The 19,941-nt window shown below is 36.5% G+C and overlaps 1 protein-coding gene across 1 annotated transcript in view; it reads right to left on the bottom strand.

The window, feature by feature from the left end:
* The window catches only part of CRIM1 (cysteine rich transmembrane BMP regulator 1), a 248,835-nt gene that overhangs the window by 96,889 nt on the left and 132,005 nt on the right, over positions 1–19,941 (bottom strand). The window contains exon 5 of the mRNA XM_036752195.1: positions 679–800. Within this exon, the coding sequence (XP_036608090.1) occupies positions 679–800 (122 nt within the window). The remainder of the gene's footprint in view (positions 1–678; positions 801–19,941) is intronic.

Below are 19,941 nucleotides of genomic sequence, written 5' to 3'. Positions count from 1 at the left end.
TTCTGCATCTGACACTAGATGTGTGATATGGACAAGTCACTTAAAATCTCTGAGCCTCAATTTCATCATTTGTAAAATGAGGGGTTTGGACTAGATGACTTCCAAAGGCCCTTCCAGCCCTAAATCTATGATTCTAAGAATATTTTCCTAGCTCTCTAAATTCCAATGGAAGCAGAGAGCACACTATGAAAAAGAATGCTAAAGGAAAAAAATGCCCTCCTTAAACCAGGAGCAAGTCAAATCCACCAAGCTTATGTCTTTTCTGGTTCAAGTGCCTGAAGTGCTAGTCCTATTCTTATTTGTATACATTATCCACTGACAACCATGGGAACTATATGGATGTTTTAATGAAGGAAAAATATGGTCATGGATTCCAAGACTTTTTTCCTTGAAATCTGTGAAATTAAAATTGTGAAACACAGCAGAGAACGACTGTAACATGTCATATAGTACATTTCAAAATTTTTGTTTTTGATTGACAAAAGGTGATTTTCCCCTAACTCGGATTATCTTTCAGAAATATTTTAACCATGTCTTCCTCCTAATTTATTAACAGTGATCTTCTAAGGCTATTCCTTAGTTTCATAAAAGTCTGACATGGACAGGCTTAATTCTCCGTCCTCATCTTACAAAAAAAAAATCATAGTAGTCTCCATGAACAATATAAACTCCACATACCATTAACACATTCAAAGACATCACAGCATTTTCCAGGAGTTCCGTCTCCACGAGAGACTATGCGGGGGATGGATCCCACCTCACACATAGGGAAACCACATAAGCCAGAAAGACATTCGCATCTGAAACCAAAGAAAAAGGAGGGGAAATCCCATGAATAAACAAAAACAAAGAGTTTGGGGTACTGAAAGTAGCCGTGGTGCTGGCTAAATCAGCCCTTATGTCAGCTCTGAACAGTGACGCCACATTTATCTTGCATTGTGGTGAATAAGGTATTCCACATCAGTGGATGCAGGTATGTGAGTTTGTCCCATTAAGTACCCGTGGGTTAAAAAAAAAAAGAGGAAAAGGAAAAAAAAAACACTTTTAACCATTTTGGTTGGGAATCTTTTGCAAAATGCTGTAAGTACATCACCAACTTCTTAAACTGAGTTAATGCTGAACTTCATGTGGCTTTTTATATTTGTTTGATGATTCAGGATCATGGCTATAAACATGCACTACATGATAATATAATGTGACTTCAGAAGGACTACTGATGTACTTAGTTGTAGTTGTCTCTATATTGAAAGGTCCTCCACTGTTATACATTGAGAATTTAAAAAAAATAATAATTCATATGTATATAGTCTTCTGATAACCCAGTGAGGTAGATACTGAAAGTATTCTTATTCCCATCTTGTGGCTGAGAGGACTGAAGCTCAAAGTTAAGTGACTTGCCAACAAAACCACACATGTAATTACGGTCAGAGCTAGGATTTCAACCCAGCTCTCCTGACTCCAAATCTAGTGTTCCCTTATGCCTCACTGCTTACCTTCTATCCATTCCCTTGCCACTGCCAATGTACCTGCTTTTTCTAATTCAATTTTAAAATGTTTGGGAAATCATAAAACCAAGATTTTCAACACTATGCCATAAGTAATAGTAAACAAACTTTGAGGACCTGGGGAACTTGCCTCAGGGTAAAATGTACTAACTTTATGGGATATGTAACTATTTTGGCTGCCCAGGGGCTTTTTTGCTGTTTTTCTTTATTTCTAATTTCTTAGTTACTTTCTAGGTAGCTAAGGTCTAAATAAATAATCTCACTGCAAGTTCTACAGTTTGTCAGCCCAAAGATAAATGAGGTGATATTGCATGTGTGTGTGTATATGTATGTTTAAAGAACTGAAGGTACAACCTAGCATCTTTCATGACTCTTGCTTTTAACTCCTACCTTGTAGCTAAACATTAATTAAGCATATAACAAAATCAGTAAGTATCCAATAAGTTAGTTAACAAAGAAAAGTATACTTTTTGACACAATGTCTCAAGCACCTAAACCCATTCTATGGCATGTGAAGATCAGGGAGTGTCACAGAATCTTGGAATTGGAAGGAAACTTAGAAGCTGTCTCACCCATTCCATACTTGAGCAAGTATCCCTTTAACAACAATACCCCACAAGATGAAACTTTTTTTGAAGACCCCCAGTGAAAGGGGAGTCTGCTACCTCCCAAGATAGCACTAGGAATTGCTTTTATTATTTAAAAGATAGTTTTTCTTTACAATAAGCCTAGATTTAACCTCTCTACAATTTTTATCCTATGGTCTCATTTTTGCTCTCTGGGGCAAAAAGAGTAAGTCTAATACCTCTTCTATATGACAGTCCTTCAAACACTTGAAGATAAGAAATGTACTTGACCTTTCCTTCAGACTAAATACGGAAATTCCTTTAAGATTCTGGACATACTGCCTTTTTACTGATACTTCAAGTTTTTTATTCTACTATCAACACTCTCACATTCTCTACATAAGAGGCAAATCACCAAACAGCACCAACTAATTTAATAAAAAATTTGGTTTAAAAGATCAAAGATTCATAGAACCTTTAAGTAGAAAAGTTTCATCTAATCTACCCACACTGGAAAACAATCAGCACTGTGACCAACCCAACAAGTGGCATCCAAGTCCTTGTCTGAAGACTTCCTTGTCTTCAGGGAGGAGGAAGCCTATTCTGCTCTGGGCAACTCAAATTGCTAGGGCATAACCCCTTGAATCAAGACTAATGTCTCTTTAGAAGTCTCTTTGCAATTTCTATGCATTGCTCCTAGTGCCTACTGACGCCAGCTTCCACAAGATATCCTTTCAAATACTTGGGGATGATTCTCAGGACTCTCTAATTTGTCCTTTCTCTATGCTAAATATTCCATTCCAGTTCCTTTAATTATTATATGGCATGAACTTGAAGCTCTTCACCATCCTGGTTACTCTGCTTTGTGCTTCCTCAATATTCTTCCTAAAATGTGCCATCCAGAATTGAACACAACACTAGAGATGTGATTTAGCCAGGGCAGAGTACAGCTGACTAGCACCTACTAAATCTTGACAGCCATGCCTTTCTTAATGTAGGCAAAGAAAGCATTAGTTTACTTGGCTGCCATATCACAGTTTACTGACATAGAGACTGCAGTTCACAAAGACCCTCAGATCTCTTTGAGTTGAACTTCTACATAGTCATGTGTCCCCAGTCTTATATTTGCAAAACTTATTTTTTATTCCATTTTTGATGACTTTTAACTTATTCCTATACAGACGACTTTGTTCTAGAAAGTTAAAAATTTTTAAATCTTGATTCTGTCATTCAAAGTATGAGCTATTCTTCCTGGCTTTATGTCATTTGTGAATTTGTTAAGCATGCCCTCTCTGCCATTACCCAGGTCACACACAAAAATATTAAACAGCACAAGGCCAAGAACAAATTCTTGGGGAACTTGATTAGAGATTTCTTTCCAAATTGACATGGAACCACTCATCACTATTCTTTGGGATTGATTATTTAACCAGTTCTGAATATACATAATTGTACAATCATTTAGTGCATAACCTCTTCATTCTGTTCACAAGAATAGTATGAAAGTCTTTGTCAAATGCTTTGCACTACTTCCATTTAAATTAATTTTAAAATGCAAACTATTAATTGTTCATCCAAAAGGATGTTAAAAAGTTTGGATTATACCAGTAATGAATGAGTATATCTGTTCTTCCACAATCCTACCAGTGCTGAATATCATTATTTTTATTTTTTGCCAATTTGATGTGTGTGAAGTAGTATCTCAAAGTTGTTTCAATTTGCATTAAAGACAATAATAAGAACCATAACAACAGTAATTATTATCCCAAAGAATAGATGCTAGTGTGAAACAGCATGCAAGGAAGGACTCCTGGTCTTTTAATTTTAAATGAGAACTTGTATTTCCATTTTGCCAGAAAAAAGTCAAGCTACTAATATTGTCATTATTCAGATGATGACCAATCAGTATTTCACATTAAAATAATTACATAATGTAATCACATCTGCATCCAGGAGGGAATTGATTAGGGTGTAACTCATTTTTTTAAGTAATGAATTCAGTTCAGTGAATATATGAAAGCTTAGATGCCTTGATAACCCGAATCCTAGCAATCATCCAAGCCTCTCTATCTGCCTGACTATGGTGACTATTTTTCAGCTACGGTGAGTGGAGAAGTGCATGTTCTTCCCCTTACTATTCTTCCACAATATTTTCCCCCTTTGGAGAATTTATAAATAGCCCCAGGTAGGCAAAGAGGTCCAAAATAAGGTTTGTTTTTAAAGCCATCTTCACAGCTGATATTCATTCATTCAACAAATATCTACTAAATAACATCTATGGACAAAGTACTGTGGCAGTTTCATGAAGTATCAAACACAGTTCTATTTTAAGAATCTTACCAGGAGACAGAACACTATTAAACATAATGTTGGGTAGTGCGTAAGTGTTGTAAAAGCAAAGAAAGGGCTATAGGAATTCAGAAGAAGAGCTTGCTCACTTTCAGTTGTGGTATCAGAGAAGTCTTAGGGAAGAGGTGGTAGTGGGTAGAGAATGTAGGAAGGTTATTCTAGAAAGAAGGGAACAGCATGAATTAAATGAGATGTACTCAGGAAAAAAATTAGTCTAGTATGTCTGGAGCAGAGAGCTAGTAAAAGGTGACTTGGCTCCTCTCAGCAATGCAAGGTTCAAAGACAGCTCCAAAATTCTCATGATGGAAAAAGCTATGCACATTCAGGGAAAGAATTATGGAGTCTAGATTGAGGCAAACTATTTGCTCTCATTTTTTTCCTTCTTTTTTGGTTTTGTTTCTTCTTTCTCATGATTCATTCCATTGGTTATAATTCTTCTTTACAACTGAACTTATGTAAATAAGTTCAAGGTGAAGGTATATGTAGAATCTACACTGGATTACATGCCATCTTGGAGGGTAGAGAGAAGGAGAGGGAGGGAAAGAAAATTTGGAGCCCAAAAACTTGTGGAACTGAGTGTTGTAAACTAAAAATAAAAAGTAAATTTATTAAATTAAAAAAAAAGGTAATGGGGGAAATCAGACTGAAAAGGTAGGCTGGGATGTGATAATGAAGATCCTAGAAGGCTAAGATTGAGTCTGGACTTTATTTAGTGGGCAGTGGGAAGGCACTGAAGGATTCTGAGGGAAGGAATGACAATCAGACTTGTATATCAAGATTAATCTGGTATCAATACATTCTTAACCATTAATGTGTAGTATGGCATCTAGGTGGCAGTGAATAGAGTGCCAGGCCTAAAGTCAGGAGGACCTGAGTTAAAATCTGGCCTCAGACATTTATTAGTTGTGTGACCCTGAGCAAGTCATTTAATCCTTTTGCCTCAGTTTCTTCATCTGTAAAATGAACTGGGAAAGGAAATAACAAAATAACAAATCACTCTAGTATCTTTGCCAAGAAAACCCCAAATTGGGTCTCAAAGAGTCGAACATGACTGAAATGGCTGAAAGACAACAACAAAAGTATACAGCATATAAACCAGAGATTAGATAATGCTTTATATTCATCTGCTTATATTAATCCTGGTCTTAGACTGGGAGCTTCTAGAGGTCGGAGACTGGTTTTCTTCACAGAGTACCCAGCATAAAACCATGTTGAGTTTGGTACTTAATTTTTTGGTGATAATGATAAAGTATCTATGAATATGAACTCGAAAGAACTTGGAGTCAAGATTACTGGGCTACTGGGTGGTGAAAATGCTGCTACTCTACTAGTATTATTTGACCACAAATTGCCATTATTTGACCACAAAAATCTCTCTGAGTTTATCTTCCACTATTTTAGTTCAACAGCAAACACCTAATAAGTGCCTGTCGTGTGCAAGGAATCATGTTTATTGCCAGAGATTTAAAGGCCAACTCCCCTCACCCCCACCCTCCAAAACAAAAAGAATCCCTACCCTCAAGGATCTTACATACAACTCACTTCATATTTAGGGTTAAAACGAGTCCAGCTGATAGAAGCACAGATTTTTAAGTTACAAGGAAACTCCAAGAAATCATCTAGTTTAGCTTTTTGCCTTGGGCAAATAAGAAATTATTATTTCCATTTTACATAAATTAGATTTCTAGTGTAAGTGTCTGGTGTCCCATAGTGTTGTGGAGGCTCATGGGTTCACAAAGACAATGTTAGTGGAATGTAAACTCTGGCAAATCTTACATCAAGCTAGAAAAGCTTTGAGTATTGAACTGATAACACATTTTATGTCTGTCATCCAAGAGACTTCTCACCACAGGAGTTGCCCACCAATAAATGCTTTTTTTTTCTCAGACAAAGCCACTCATAGAATCTGAATAGTGACAGCTGAAAGCGTTGTAATCTGTGTCAGTGGAGGCAATACTGACATCAATCCTTGAAATACTGAGGCATATAAATCAGAACACTGGTCACTCCTCCAAAATCTGCCTGTATCTAAGGTAGGGGATTCTACATAACACGTCAAATGTCAAGAAAAAAATAAATTATATTTGTCTGCCTACAGTATTTCTCAAAGGAACAAGGCCTTGATGGATCTGTGATTTCAGTGTGGTTACTACTGATTAGTGTGGTTACACTGATAAGATTTACAATCCATTCACACCTTCTCATCCTTCAAGATTTCTATTAATATCCTTCCAAAAATCCTCCATAGAAAATCTGCCCAATGCCCTGGAAAAGTTCCATTGGGTATTTCAGTGTTTCTTGCATACTAGGGAAAAAAAAAGAGTGAGGTTATCTCATTTGTGCTACATGACAGGCCCAACTCCCTTTCAAGTCATAAATATCCTTGAAGTTGTTTTATGCTACTTCTTGCTTTTAAATGATTGTTGGTAATATGCTTCATCCTTTGCTCTGGGTCATCTACAATTTGGATTTTTCTGTGATCATGGTGTTCCATGAGTCCCAAGCACATGGTGTTACTGGGAGAATACTGTTTTTTATAAAGATCTACTTGTATCGCAAAAAGCAGCTTGGGAACACTGAAGGTACTCTATGTAATCCAACCAACTTTCTTCAGCCTTTCTCTTCTCTAGTTATAAGCCCAGCTTACTGTCTGTCTTAAGAGAATGTCCAAAATACACAAACTGGTGAACTCATCCATTTACAGATGCATGCCGTAATTGAGGTCCGTGATGTCAATCTCAAATAGAAATGGGTTCTTGAGGGGAGCATATTGACTTAGAAAACCTCAAATTAACATTATCTATGTTGCATTTTTATTTATTTTCTTAAACATTTCCCAATTATATTTTAATCTGATTCAGACTATACTGGGAATTTTGCAGGCCTGCTGAAGAAGAGGTGAATTTAACATCTATGTGTTCTTCATCCATTTAACTTTTCCCATGTGGGTTATGATGCCAACTTATTTGAGTAACCATAAATTTTAATAAAGAAGCCCTGTGGCATTCTAGGGGGTCCAATGCATCAGTTCAAGATCACCCATAAACCTAAGCATATGGAGGATTTCACCATTTGTAGGTCCTCTGTGGCAAAGAGAAAATATTTGGCGAGGATGCATTTGTTTTATGCCTTGTTTGATATTAAAATCCAGAAGATCATTAAATATCATTATCTCTGTGGCAGTATCTATCAAAGGTCTTGCATAATATCAACAGAGTAAAGGGAAATCCTTATTTGGTGAGAGTCTTAAAGACAAGGCTGCATATTGTTTTGAGTTAAATGTTTTTTTTAAATAAATAATAAACAGGTATTTTAAAATGCTTAATACCTTTCAGTCACCTGTGTGACTGTAAACATGTAGTTTCTTGTAGGGACACATCTACAAAAACCTTCCTATTTTTTTCTCTTATTTTCATTGGGGACACCTTTGATCATAAAAAGACCATTTTCATAAAGATGTTTTAGAGATGAAAGATTAGACACATATGGTGTGGTAGTTATTGATGTCTTATTAGCTCTTCTGAAAAACAATAAAGTTTTTTATCTTTTCTACTTTTTATTAATATTTTTACTTGAGATGTCTTGAAAATTAATCCCTTAGTGCCTTTAAAATTATGTCTCATAGCAACCTTTCAATATAGGTCTTTCCCCTTCTACTGTTTCTTGCTAATCTGTGACATAATACTGTTTATAATTTTCTATCACATTACAATATGTTTTATAAATAAGCTTGTATTAAAAACTAATATTGCCCTTGGCTACCATATTTTTCCACTTTGTGGATGTTTGCTGGCAGTTTCTAGACTCTAGACATCTCCGTTGAGGTGATTGTTTTTGTAATACTGACAATCAATGTATTTACTTTTATCCATTTCCCATTTTTCATAGGTCAGGTTAAAGTAGATGTAATTTCGTATAGGATCTTTTCAACTATAGTCTTTATAATAATTTAGTATTAATTTTTACTTTTACTCTAACTAATCAGTGTGACACAAGGACAACTATTTCAGAAACTATTCTCACATCAGCAACCAGTCATTTCCTATATGTAAAGGTATAGTCAATTTTTTGTGCTGTTCAGTACTTTCCAGGACCCATTTCTTTTGACTCTCTTCTTGGTGTGACTATTCATGAAGACACTGGAACTCTGATCAATCCAATGACCGATTCTGAGTTGGCAGAGAGGTTGTGGACTACTGGTGTGGAATCAGGCACATGTTGTGTGATATGACCAATAAGGTGGTTTCTTCTGCTTAACTACGCCTCTTTGTTACAAGGAAGAGTTTCATGGGGAGGAAAGGTAAGTAGAGATGGTGGTGAGTCCTGGGAAGTGAGAGCAATGTTTTAAAAATTCATGAATGCTAAGAGAAACATGAAAACACTAATCAATAAATCTTTGGCCTTTTTTCATTTCTTAACTCTGAACTGTATTTTCCAAAATATTTTTGTTGTTTTCTAATTGTACTCATTTTCCCATGGAACTCTCTGAATAGCTCAATATCTATATGTATATATCTATATCTATCTATCTACATGCACACACCCACACACATAGTTCTGTTTTGGAGTTTTTAATTTCACTGTATACTGATGCATAAGCTGTTACTATTTTCACAGTAGTAATTTTGCCTGTACTTATCAGAAGAACAGCCAGGAAAGATGATCAAGAGTTTCTTGTTCCTTCTGGGCACACAATTAAGTGAATTCTACCTATTCTCTAAATGTTTCTCAAAGAACTGTTGTTATTCTTCCGTTTACAAATAGCTTTTAGATCTCTTCTGGCTTTATTTATATGGATAATGTCTATATGGACATCGTTCAGTTCTTCCAGTAGCATTGTAGTCCTTGGGTAAAGATTTCGTAATCAGAGGCAATACTTAAAAGGTATATAATTTTGTCAGTGTGGATTCTCCTTTTTCAGACAGACCACAAACCTCCCTTAATTAAACATAGGGTCTTCATAAGTTGATACGGCCAAAAAAAAGTCATTGTCCTACAATCTAGTCTGTATTCAGTTATGTGCCTAGAAAGGGAATACCCATCTATGGCGCCAAGACTACCCCTCATGATACCAACAGTTAAATTAATGTTTGCAGACATTCTAGGGTGGTGCAGTAGACAAGAGTACTGGGTTTGGAGTCAGAAACATCCAACTTCAAATCTAGCCTTAGAACGCTTAGTTGTGTGATCCTGGGCAGGGCACTTAACCCTGCATTCTTCAATTTCCTCATCTGTAAAATTAACTGAGGAAGGGAATGGCAAACCACTCCATTATCTTTGCCAAGAAAACCTCAAAAGGGGCACAAGAGTTGGACACAACTGAAAATGACTAAACAGCAACAACAGAGAATCTAAGAACCGTAAGATCCTTAGTGCCCTTTATCCCTTTTCTGCTACTTTACCACCATCACTGTGAAAGTAGAAAGCTACTAGCTACACAGGACGGAAGGCCATTTTGTATTGATGTCTTATGTTGCATTGCATTTTGTGTTGTATTTTGATGTCACGTAGTATGACACATACACCTTTCTCTCTGTTTTCTCCTCCATGTTGAAACAACCAATTTATTGTAACTACAACAAATATAAAGTAACACCAAATGCTGATATCAATTCAATGCCAGAGAGTAAATAAGCATCAAATACTTCTCCAGGAAGTTTAAGTGTTCACATATCTAAGGGGAAATCACCAAGTCAAATGATCTAGTTGTGCAAAGGAGTTAATCTCAACTAGGTAAGGGCTTTTCTTCAGGAGGAAAGTAGGTTTTCTTCTCTTTAGTTCAGATCCAATTAAAACATATAGCATTTATGGTTATTTTGCTTTTAAATTATAAGCCCTGAAGATAGGTACATATTTAACGACAGCATTAGGAAAAGCTTTATAGACTGTTTTGCTCTTGGGCTAAAATTGGTATGCTATAGGGGTTGAGGTGGAGCCAAGTGATCATTTTCTCCTCACTTCTGAGAGAGGGGAGCTTCAAAATCCCTTGAAGACTTTTTCTGAAGGTGTTTTACAAACAAAATGAAGTCTTGATCCCATGTTTTGAATTTACTTTCATCTAACTCATATTTTATGTACTATATTCTTAAATTTAATTGATTTCACCTTAAGAAAAGTGTGAGCCCATTATCTGATAAGTCAGTTTTTATTTTCCCAGTTAAAACACAGAATCAAACAATGACTTGGATTTCAGAAATAGACCCTGAAAATAAAATGTTTTAAAAATTACAAATCTTTGTGGCCTAGAAAAAGATACACCACTAGCTGAATATTGTACTTTAAATTTGACATAGGGGTAAGCATGGGGATTAGATCTGAGATTTCATTGGTATTGTGAACTCCAGGGTAATAGAGTCCCTACATAAACAAATAGTCACAGAGCAATTTAAGCTGGTTAGCTTGGTAAGATATGCTACAAGGCAAATTAAATTCCTAGCATAGTGTTATGTGCACATGGGTCTGTAATAAATACTATTTGATGATCCCAAGAACTTAAAAATATACTACCTCAAAGAAGAAAGGAAGGACTGTCCTTTGTGTACAGAGATGACACTGTCAACCCACCATCAGGAGACTCTGTGCTTTGAGTTATTTTTTCCACTTGTGGTGATAGATTTGTTTTGATCCATAGCTCCCCCACCCAGAAGTTCACATTTGCACCATAGCTGGCTGGGGTAAGAGATATAACCTGGCAATACTTTAGAAAACAAAGCTTAACCTCCCCTAGTACGAGTAAATTAACAAATAGAACCCTCACAGTAACCTGAGTATAATTGTTGTGACATATCCAAAAGGAATGTGATAAATGTGCCAGGGGGAAAGGAAGCTATAATGAGTCCTTGGGAAGAAAAAGTACTATATAACTCTAAGGTATTACTGTGATGATTAGAAGTATAACTGACTATTATGCTTATCTGATTTCCAAAGTCATGGTCTGAAAAGCAACTAATCAAGATTTTTCAGTGTTAATTGATACTTTTCTTGAATTTGCTTTACACTTATTATTATTTTTTCTTCTCTTGTCCAAGAGATCCAACATCATGGTAACTGTAAAATATTTACCCAGTTCACCCAGGGTAAAGGTGTAGTTAGATAAGTTTAGGCCAAACCAAGAATTACACAGGACCTGGGTTCAAATGTTACATCTCACAATTATTAGCTAAATGGCCATGGGCAAGTCACTTAAACTTTGTGGGCCTCAGTTTCCTTATTGGTAAAATGAGGATAATACTGTAGTACTTAATTCATAGGATTGTTATAAGAATTGAATGAGGTTGTTTATATTAAGTACTTTGCAAACCTTAAAGCAAAGTCAAACTATATTCACCTGACCCTTCTGAAGGGCAGCAAAGACTGCTTAATGGACTAGGCATCATTCCACTGTCCTTCATTAGACATGGAGTGTGTAAGGCTAAGCTTCAAGGTATGAATTCCAGTACTGGAATTCTAGTGCCTCTCCCTACCTAATTACCAGCACCTGTCCACACAAAATAGTCCATTTGTAATCCACTGTCTATAATTCCATTACCATGGCATTAGTTTGGTTCCAACTTCACAAATTTTATCAGTAAAGAAAGAAAAGGCAAAATCAGGATTAGGGAGTAAGCATCCTCCAAATTTACAAGGATATCTTCACCTTGAAAAAGCCAAGGGAAGGTATTCAGATATAATATAGTGTAATGATAGAAATTCTTGACCTTCAATATTGTCATGGTACTCAGATCTCATGTTTTCTTCAAGATACACTGGGTAATCCCTCTACACAGTTTTGAGCTATTATCATATCACAGGTTCAGGAATGAGGTTTTTTTTTTCCCCCAAAATGAAGGTCATGAAGGAAGACATGAGGAAAAAAGGTATTACACAGATCAAAAGCAATAAGTATGTGTAAATGTAAGCATATATATGTACATACATATATATGTATATATTCAAATTCTTCTATCCATTCACCTTTGAATTAGGAACAGGAAATATATAATTGTCTGCAACAAATTACTTTTTGCTTAAACTTTCAGTTGAAGATAGAGAAAGTGTGAAATGAAGAGTAAAGAGAGACAGACAGATATGTAAGCAGATAAAGAGAGATACAAAGAAAGACAAAAATGAAGAAGCCAGAGAGACGCAGACAAAAAGAGGGATAAAGGTATATGCAAAGTGTATATATAGAAAGAAGCACAACACTAAAAAACACAAAAGAGACAATGAGATAAGATACATAGAGACATACAGACGAGCATGCCATACACAGTCATGGAAAAACTGACAGACACATAGAGGGACAGACTTTTCATGGACTAAATCTTCATCTTTTGTCCTTTTAGGATCATTTTTACAATTACAAATTTAAATGACATTAATTTCTTCATACTGAGATTCTATATAGGATCTTCTCTTAGTTCTGGTTAATGATTTAACCTGTTTACTCAGTATTTCCTTTATGTGTTTTTCTATTTAATCTATTCAGAATTTTTAAAAGAAAAAAAGTAGAAAAGCTAAGTGCTTAACCATAACTTTGTTAATATCTTCCCTTGTGAATCCCCCTTCCTTCTTTCCCCACCACTACCTAAATTATATCCATTTCCCAATGCCTTGTGGTTCCTAGAACTTTCTTAAGTTTCTCTTTTCTTCTTCCTATTCAGGAGTTTCATATCCTCAGGAGTTAGTCCAATTGAGTCCCCTCTTCCATAGAGGAGGAGTTTTGTACCTACAGAGCAGTTATTTTCCTTGACTCTTGAAGATCAGTTTCCTCAGAGATAAAGAACAAGGAACTAAAACTTGATTGAGTGGTACAGAGGGCATGGCTTTACTACAAGCTAAAGTCCTAGCTTGGGGCTGTTTAATTATTATTAAGAATGGCTAGGACTAGGAAGGAACAGTATGAAGAACTAAGAAGCAGAGTGTGGAAGGAGTAAGGAATACAGTCTTTCTCAAGAACATTTGAAATCATAGGATCTTAAGAGCTGGAAGTTTCACCCTAACAAATAAGGAAACTGAGACCTAGAAAAGTCATGTGTTGCCCAAATTCACACAACAAATTATTGTCATGACTAGGAGCAGAACCCAGGACTCTTGACTACTGGTCTAGTGTTCATTCCACCACCCATAGGGCCTTGAGAATAGGTTCCTATATTAGCAGTTTTAGAGAAGAAAAAGGGATTATATCCTCTTTTATATATTATACATACTGGGTGTTGGACACAACACCCCCCCCACCCCACCCCCACCCCGCACAGAGGCAAAATCTAAACTGCAAGATCCCTGGGGATTTTTGCCATTCGGAAGTTTGAGAAACTGAGTTACCAAGGAGCTAAGAAAAAGTTTCCAAAATTTTTCTACTGTTTAATTTTTTTAAAAAATATTTTGGGAGTTTCAGGGTGGTGACTCACAAAGCACGAAAGATAAGTGTTTGGGAAAGAGATCCTGGAAGAGAATGAGACTGCTTCGTCAGAGATAGATCGGAGCCAGGAAAAGGCTTGGGAACTTGGCTTAGAGCTGTGCATTCTATACAAGAGAAATCACATTTTAAGTTTCTGAAAATGGTAAATACTCAGTTTATTTCTACCTGCAAACAATTGGACTGAATTTTCCTTTCCTGCCCTTTACTAAAATACGCACTTTTAGAGAGAAATAAAAAATGGAACCTTTTGGTCCAACTAAGTGAGAATAATTCTTACTGGGAAGATAACACAAACTGTTTAATTATTGTGGATGAGGAGCAGGGAGGCTCCACTGTTACTAGTGTTTGGTGCTGTTCCTAGAGCATTCTAGGAGAGTACTGGGGCCTGAAGTGATCTAGTGACGGTGAAGAGGTAAGAAGGCCTGGCACGGCAGCAAGAGGGCACAGGATGATATCCTGCTAAAGGCATAAGAATGGGTTGTGGCCAGCCCAGCAGATCAATATACTTCACATCTGGATTGGCTGCTGCTTTTGATACTGCTTTGATATCTGTGCAAGAATGTTGTTGAAAAAACTACAGCTTGCCTAGAAATCCATTACACAATATGAATATCTTTGACTAAGGACAGAAAGCAGCTGAGTACAGGGCCTATCTCTGTATGTAATAGAACCTCCATTAAATTAGATAACATCTACTGGAATATAATTGACTTAATTTTAAAGGAAACATGAAATGAATTTAATAAATTCAGATCATTGGAAATCAGGTGTTTTTTTCAGCAAATGAATGGACATCTAATTGTGTTCATTATTTCCAAAGGAGAATACTCCCTTGTAAGGGGAAAAAAATGCTTGGTCTGTAGAATACAAATGGGGCCATTGGTTCACTTTCATGAAAAATAAACTAGGTAGTCTACCATGATGAAGTCTTCACAGAAGTGAAGGGTTGCTTATTTGAATCTCATATCTTCCAAATCCCTAAAGGCTAAAGTGATTACAGGACTAAATCATAAATTCAACCAATATTTACTAAGCACCTACTATGTATAAGACGTTGTGGTCATTCTCGAACACACAAAGATGAAAGATGGCGTAAGTCCTTCCATTGAGCAGCCTATAACCCCATTAGGAGATGTACAAGTTTGCAGGTAAATACAATACAAAATATATACTGATTAAGGAAAACAAAAGATCCACACAAAATGTTCATGAATATTTTAAGAGAAAAAAACTGTAGTGGGGGTGATGAGATGGAGTTGGGGGAGTGGTGTAAAGGCTTCACGTAAGAGGTGTTGCTTCAGCTGGGCTTTGAAGGAAGAGAATTTTAATAGCCTGAGAGAGAGAAAAAGCACATTATAGAGATGGGGGCAGCTTGTACAACTGTATAATGTTGGAAACACCAAACTGAAATTAGGTAAGAGCTAGCAGGGCAGTGTGGTGGAATGCAGATCATGTAAAGGAGAGTGTAAGACTAGAAAAGTAGGCTAGAATCAGATTGTGGAGGTCTTAACGCAGGATAAGAGAATATAACTAGGAGATTTTTGAATAGGAGAGTGACATGGCCAGACCTTAGAGTATTTGGCACATAGTAAGCACTTGATAAATGCTTTTTTCATTTATTCATTCATCATTGCATTAGGAAGATTATTAGGAAGAAGCTTTGTAAAAGATGCATTAGATAGCAGACATTGTCAGGCTGAAAGCCCAACTAGGAAGTTATTACAATAGGCCAGGTGAGAGGTGATAAGGTGGTATGGTAATAAGAGGTGATACTCTTTAACTGGAGTAGAGGCCCTATAAGTGAATGAAAAAATTATTAAAAGTACATGCTATACGTCAAGCACTCTGCTATGTCCTGCGGGTAGAAAGAGAAAACCAAAACAATCCCTGTTCTCCAAGAGGTCACCTTCAAACTGGGAGAGACAACACGTAAAGGAGGGTTCAGCTACAAGGTATGCAGCATATTCCAGGGGTTCATGGGGTGGGCTGGTATGTCACATGGCAATTCCCAGTGGGCCAGAGGGCACAGAGGCAGGAAGATGATAAGGAGACAGATATTGAAAGACACTAGGCAGAATCAAGAACATTTGCCAACTTGTGGATATAAGGAGGATATGTAAGAAGAGGAGAGAGTTCCAGATCTCTACAAGGCTTTGTGTTAGTGGAGCTGGGAGGAGGGTAACAAAATCAACAGAAATAGAGAATTCAAAGAAATGCAGACCTAGGGAGTAAGATAATGAATTTGCTTTTAGACATACTGAATTGGAGGTTCTATCAGGATGTATAGGTGGAGGTTCTCAACAGACAATGCAACTAGAGGAAGTCAGGGGAAAGAATGGGGCTGGATATACAGATGTAAGGAGGATGAACCAGTAAAGAAAACTGATAAAGAACAGGTAGAAAGAGAACCTGCAGAAAGTAATGTCATGTAAACTAAGATTCAGAAATCAAATTACAAGGGGTTGAGGACTAAATGAATGGTGAGCAAGACAGAGGACTAAATGAGTATAGGTGTTTAGCAGTTAAGGGAAGAAAACCAGCTTGAAGGGACAGTGAAGGGAGGGGGGATATCTGTACATGCTTGTTTGGAGGAGGGAAGAAATTGGCAGTCTTGGAAAGGGAGAAGGTATGACTGGTGGGGCCAGCTCCCAGATGAAACTAAATGTGGAGAGATGTTGTAGAGGCAGAATTGACAAGACTTGAGAAATTATTAGATATAGGGAGTAAAGAGTTGAAGATGACTGAACGAGTTAGCCCAGAATTCATCTCGATACGCTGAACCTACCCTTAAATTAAGACTCTCCACCCAAATTCCTCTAGACTAAGATCCTCAAGGCCGTCCTAAAATCAAATAAATTTAGAGATAGAGCTATTTTGCCTCTGTAAATTCTTTAGTGTCAATCTACCAGTAAATTGAGCACTTTTGAAAAAGTAAGCTCAATGATTGTTTCTGCATATCACAGACTGCATATTATGGCAGGGGGTGATAATTCATTTGCTTTGTGCTTATATAAAGCAGCTTAATAAACATCTGTTGAATTGGGTTACCACCAAGTTACATGGTTGATAGCTTATAAACTATTTAAAATGTTCATTCAACTCTCTTACCAAAATATAAAAAAGTTATTTTTACCAAATTGGTAGGCATCAGCAAATAAGAATAGCATCAGTGATATCAAAAGGGAGCAAGATATGAGCACTAGGTTTTTACTGCTTGGTAATTTTATTCTGGCAGCTAAATTTTAGCTGTCCAGTTTGGATCTAAAAGGTCAGCTGAAAAAGTACAGAAGCTATGTCGAGGTCTTTTTGGCATGAGGCATATTGGGAGGAAGGCTTATGTCTGAGACAAGGCTTAGTTTGCTCATTAGGAAGACTTCCTTAACCCTGATCCAGGGAATAGCTTCTCCTCTTCCCCCCATTTATTTATTTATAATATTTATATTTTTGTTATTTTGAACCTGGCAAATGCCAGTAAAGATTAATAGTTCCATATACAAAGAAGAATGGAAAAGAGGACTGTATATGAAGCCACAAATCTCTTTTACAGCTTATCTTTTAAAGAGTATCTTAAACAAGCCAATTTCAAAGCTGATCTGCTTCTCTGTGTCTCCCTTTAAACCCAGGAAATTACTTCTTGAAAAAGAGCACATTGAATATTGACTATCATGGAGACTTGGGTTGAAAAACATGGATCAAATGCTAGAATCCTAAATGCAGAGACTGGGTTAGGTCCAACTTCAAATTGTGCCTGCACCAGATCTCAACAGGGAAGTTTCCTATATGTGAATTGTGTAAGTTTTGTGTGTTTGTATGTGTACATTGTTTTTGTTTTTTTAATTGTTTTGTTTGGGGAGGAATATTTTGTGCTTGGGTATGGATAAGAGAAGATTAAACTCTTCAGTGTAGCCACAAAATTTCTGAAGTAAAGTTTTGGTTTATTTAATTTTTTAGTTCAATTTTTAAAATTCTTAACACTTAAGTGGTGCTCAAAGCTTCCTAAATCCTATGTCTGGTCCTGGGATAACTCATCAACTAGTAAGAGAAGACAGAAGTAGAAAGCAGCTGCTCTGGAAGGATGATTATCTTTTGCTGCCTGAATTATACCTGAGGGTCTAGAGCCTCTATGCCACAAAGGCATGCATCCTCTGAGTTCTAGAAATTTAGGAATCGAAATTTATGGAATCAGAAAATTAAATTCCAAAAATATTCCTATGAAAGAGATTGCTGGATTTGGAGTTGGAGGACCCATATTCAAATTCTGGCTCTCCCATTTATGACCTGCGTGACCTAAGGTAAACTGTCTTTCAGCTGTCTGGAGTTCAAACGTGACCTCAGATACGTGTTAGCTGTGTGACCCTACACAAGTCACTTAACCTCTATTTGCCTCAGTTTCCTCATTTGTAAAAAAAGGGGGGGAGATGAGAGGGGATAATAATAGTACCTATTTGAGAGGGTTGTTATGAGGATTGAATGAGATAATAAATGTGAAGTGCTTAGCATAGTGCCTGGCATATAGTAAGCACTATATAAACATCAGCGATTATTATCTCTCTCTCTGAGTCTTATTATCCTCATCTGTAAAATGAGGGTTTGGACAAGATGACCTCTGACATCCTCTCCAACTCTAAATCTAACATCCAGTAAAATGCAGAAATATACAACACATGCACGTGTATACATTCTGACTTAGACTTTAAAGGAATCTTTGGTATTACAAAACGTCAATACCAAATCTTTTACATTTAGAGGCATTATTATTTTTCTTACAATTAAGGAATAGCATTTGGGACCAATATTCAAAGATTAAAATGATTTATGGCAGTTTTTCTTGGACACATAAATGACGGTGCTGAGTCGGTAAAGCTGAAAGACTCTGAGGTATACCTTCCAATAATAATAATAATGATAGTAATAATAATAGCCAGCATTTATATAGTGCTTTAAAGTTTGCAATGTGCTTTACAAACATCATCTCATTTGAGTCTCACCACAACCCTATGAGGTACATATTATTATCCCCATTTTACAGATGGGGAAACTGAGGCAGATAAAAGTTAAGTGATTTCTCCAGGGTCACAAAGCTAGTAAGTATCTAAGGCTGGATTTGAACTCAGATCTTCCTGACACCAAGTCTAATACTCTATCCACTGTGCCATCTAGCTGCCTATGTATGCACATTTTTCATTTTCTCCTCTTCCCCAATAATTAGGACTAATTTCCTATATAACACGCAGACTCATACTCTCCAACTCCTATTTCCTTTCTACTAGACTTCATTATTGGTTACTATTGAACATCACATGGTGTCTTAGTGCTCAGCAGAAGACAAATATGGGAAAAATAATCATATGGTAGCTGAATGCCTAGGAATTCAAGGAAGAGGTTGTAATGATTTGGTATTTAAGATGGATGCTTAAAGTTGGCTGAGACATAGCGGGGAGGAGAAGAGGCATTAAAAGAAAGTAGAAATGAGCTTTATACTACTAAGAAAAAATAAGGAAGGGGAAAGTAAAGAAGAAATAGAAATCTAGAGGGACCATAGAGAGACCTAGAGGTGTCATAAGACAGGAACGGAAAGAGTTGCTATTATGTGGGCTGGAGGCTCCAAAATATATAGACTAGGTAGTTAATCACAAAACCACAGGACCAGGAGGGAGCTACAATTTCTACAATGAGAATTTGATCTATTGTATGTCTGCAAGATGGAACAGATGAGTGGGGCAGAATTTCTTTTTCTTTTCTTTTTTTTTTGCAGTCTTCAAGAAAATAGTCCTATAAACTTCCTTGTTGGCCCATCATCATCTATAGTTTAAACACATTTCCCCATTTTCTAATTTTAGTGAAAAGTTCCTTTTCTTCTAATCTCTTAATTGGTAGTTCACATTAATATACAGGGTATCTCCACAGTCGTAGTGAATTTTTAAGCTATTAAAACTTAAAAATGTGCTAAGACTTTGAGACAACATGAATCATAACTATGGCTACAAAGTACTTAAAATACAGTTACTCATTTGATCCTCACAAAAATGCTGTGAAAAGGCATTAAGGTATAAAGCAGAGGTGTCAAACTCCTGGGGCCGAGAGGCCTGAACAGATTAAAATCTAACTAGGAAATGTTTAA

Source organism: Trichosurus vulpecula, chromosome 3, assembly GCF_011100635.1.
Source record: "Trichosurus vulpecula isolate mTriVul1 chromosome 3, mTriVul1.pri, whole genome shotgun sequence".
Classification (NCBI taxonomy): Eukaryota; Metazoa; Chordata; class Mammalia; order Diprotodontia; family Phalangeridae; genus Trichosurus; species Trichosurus vulpecula.
This window is presented reverse-complemented; position numbering and strand designations above follow the sequence as displayed.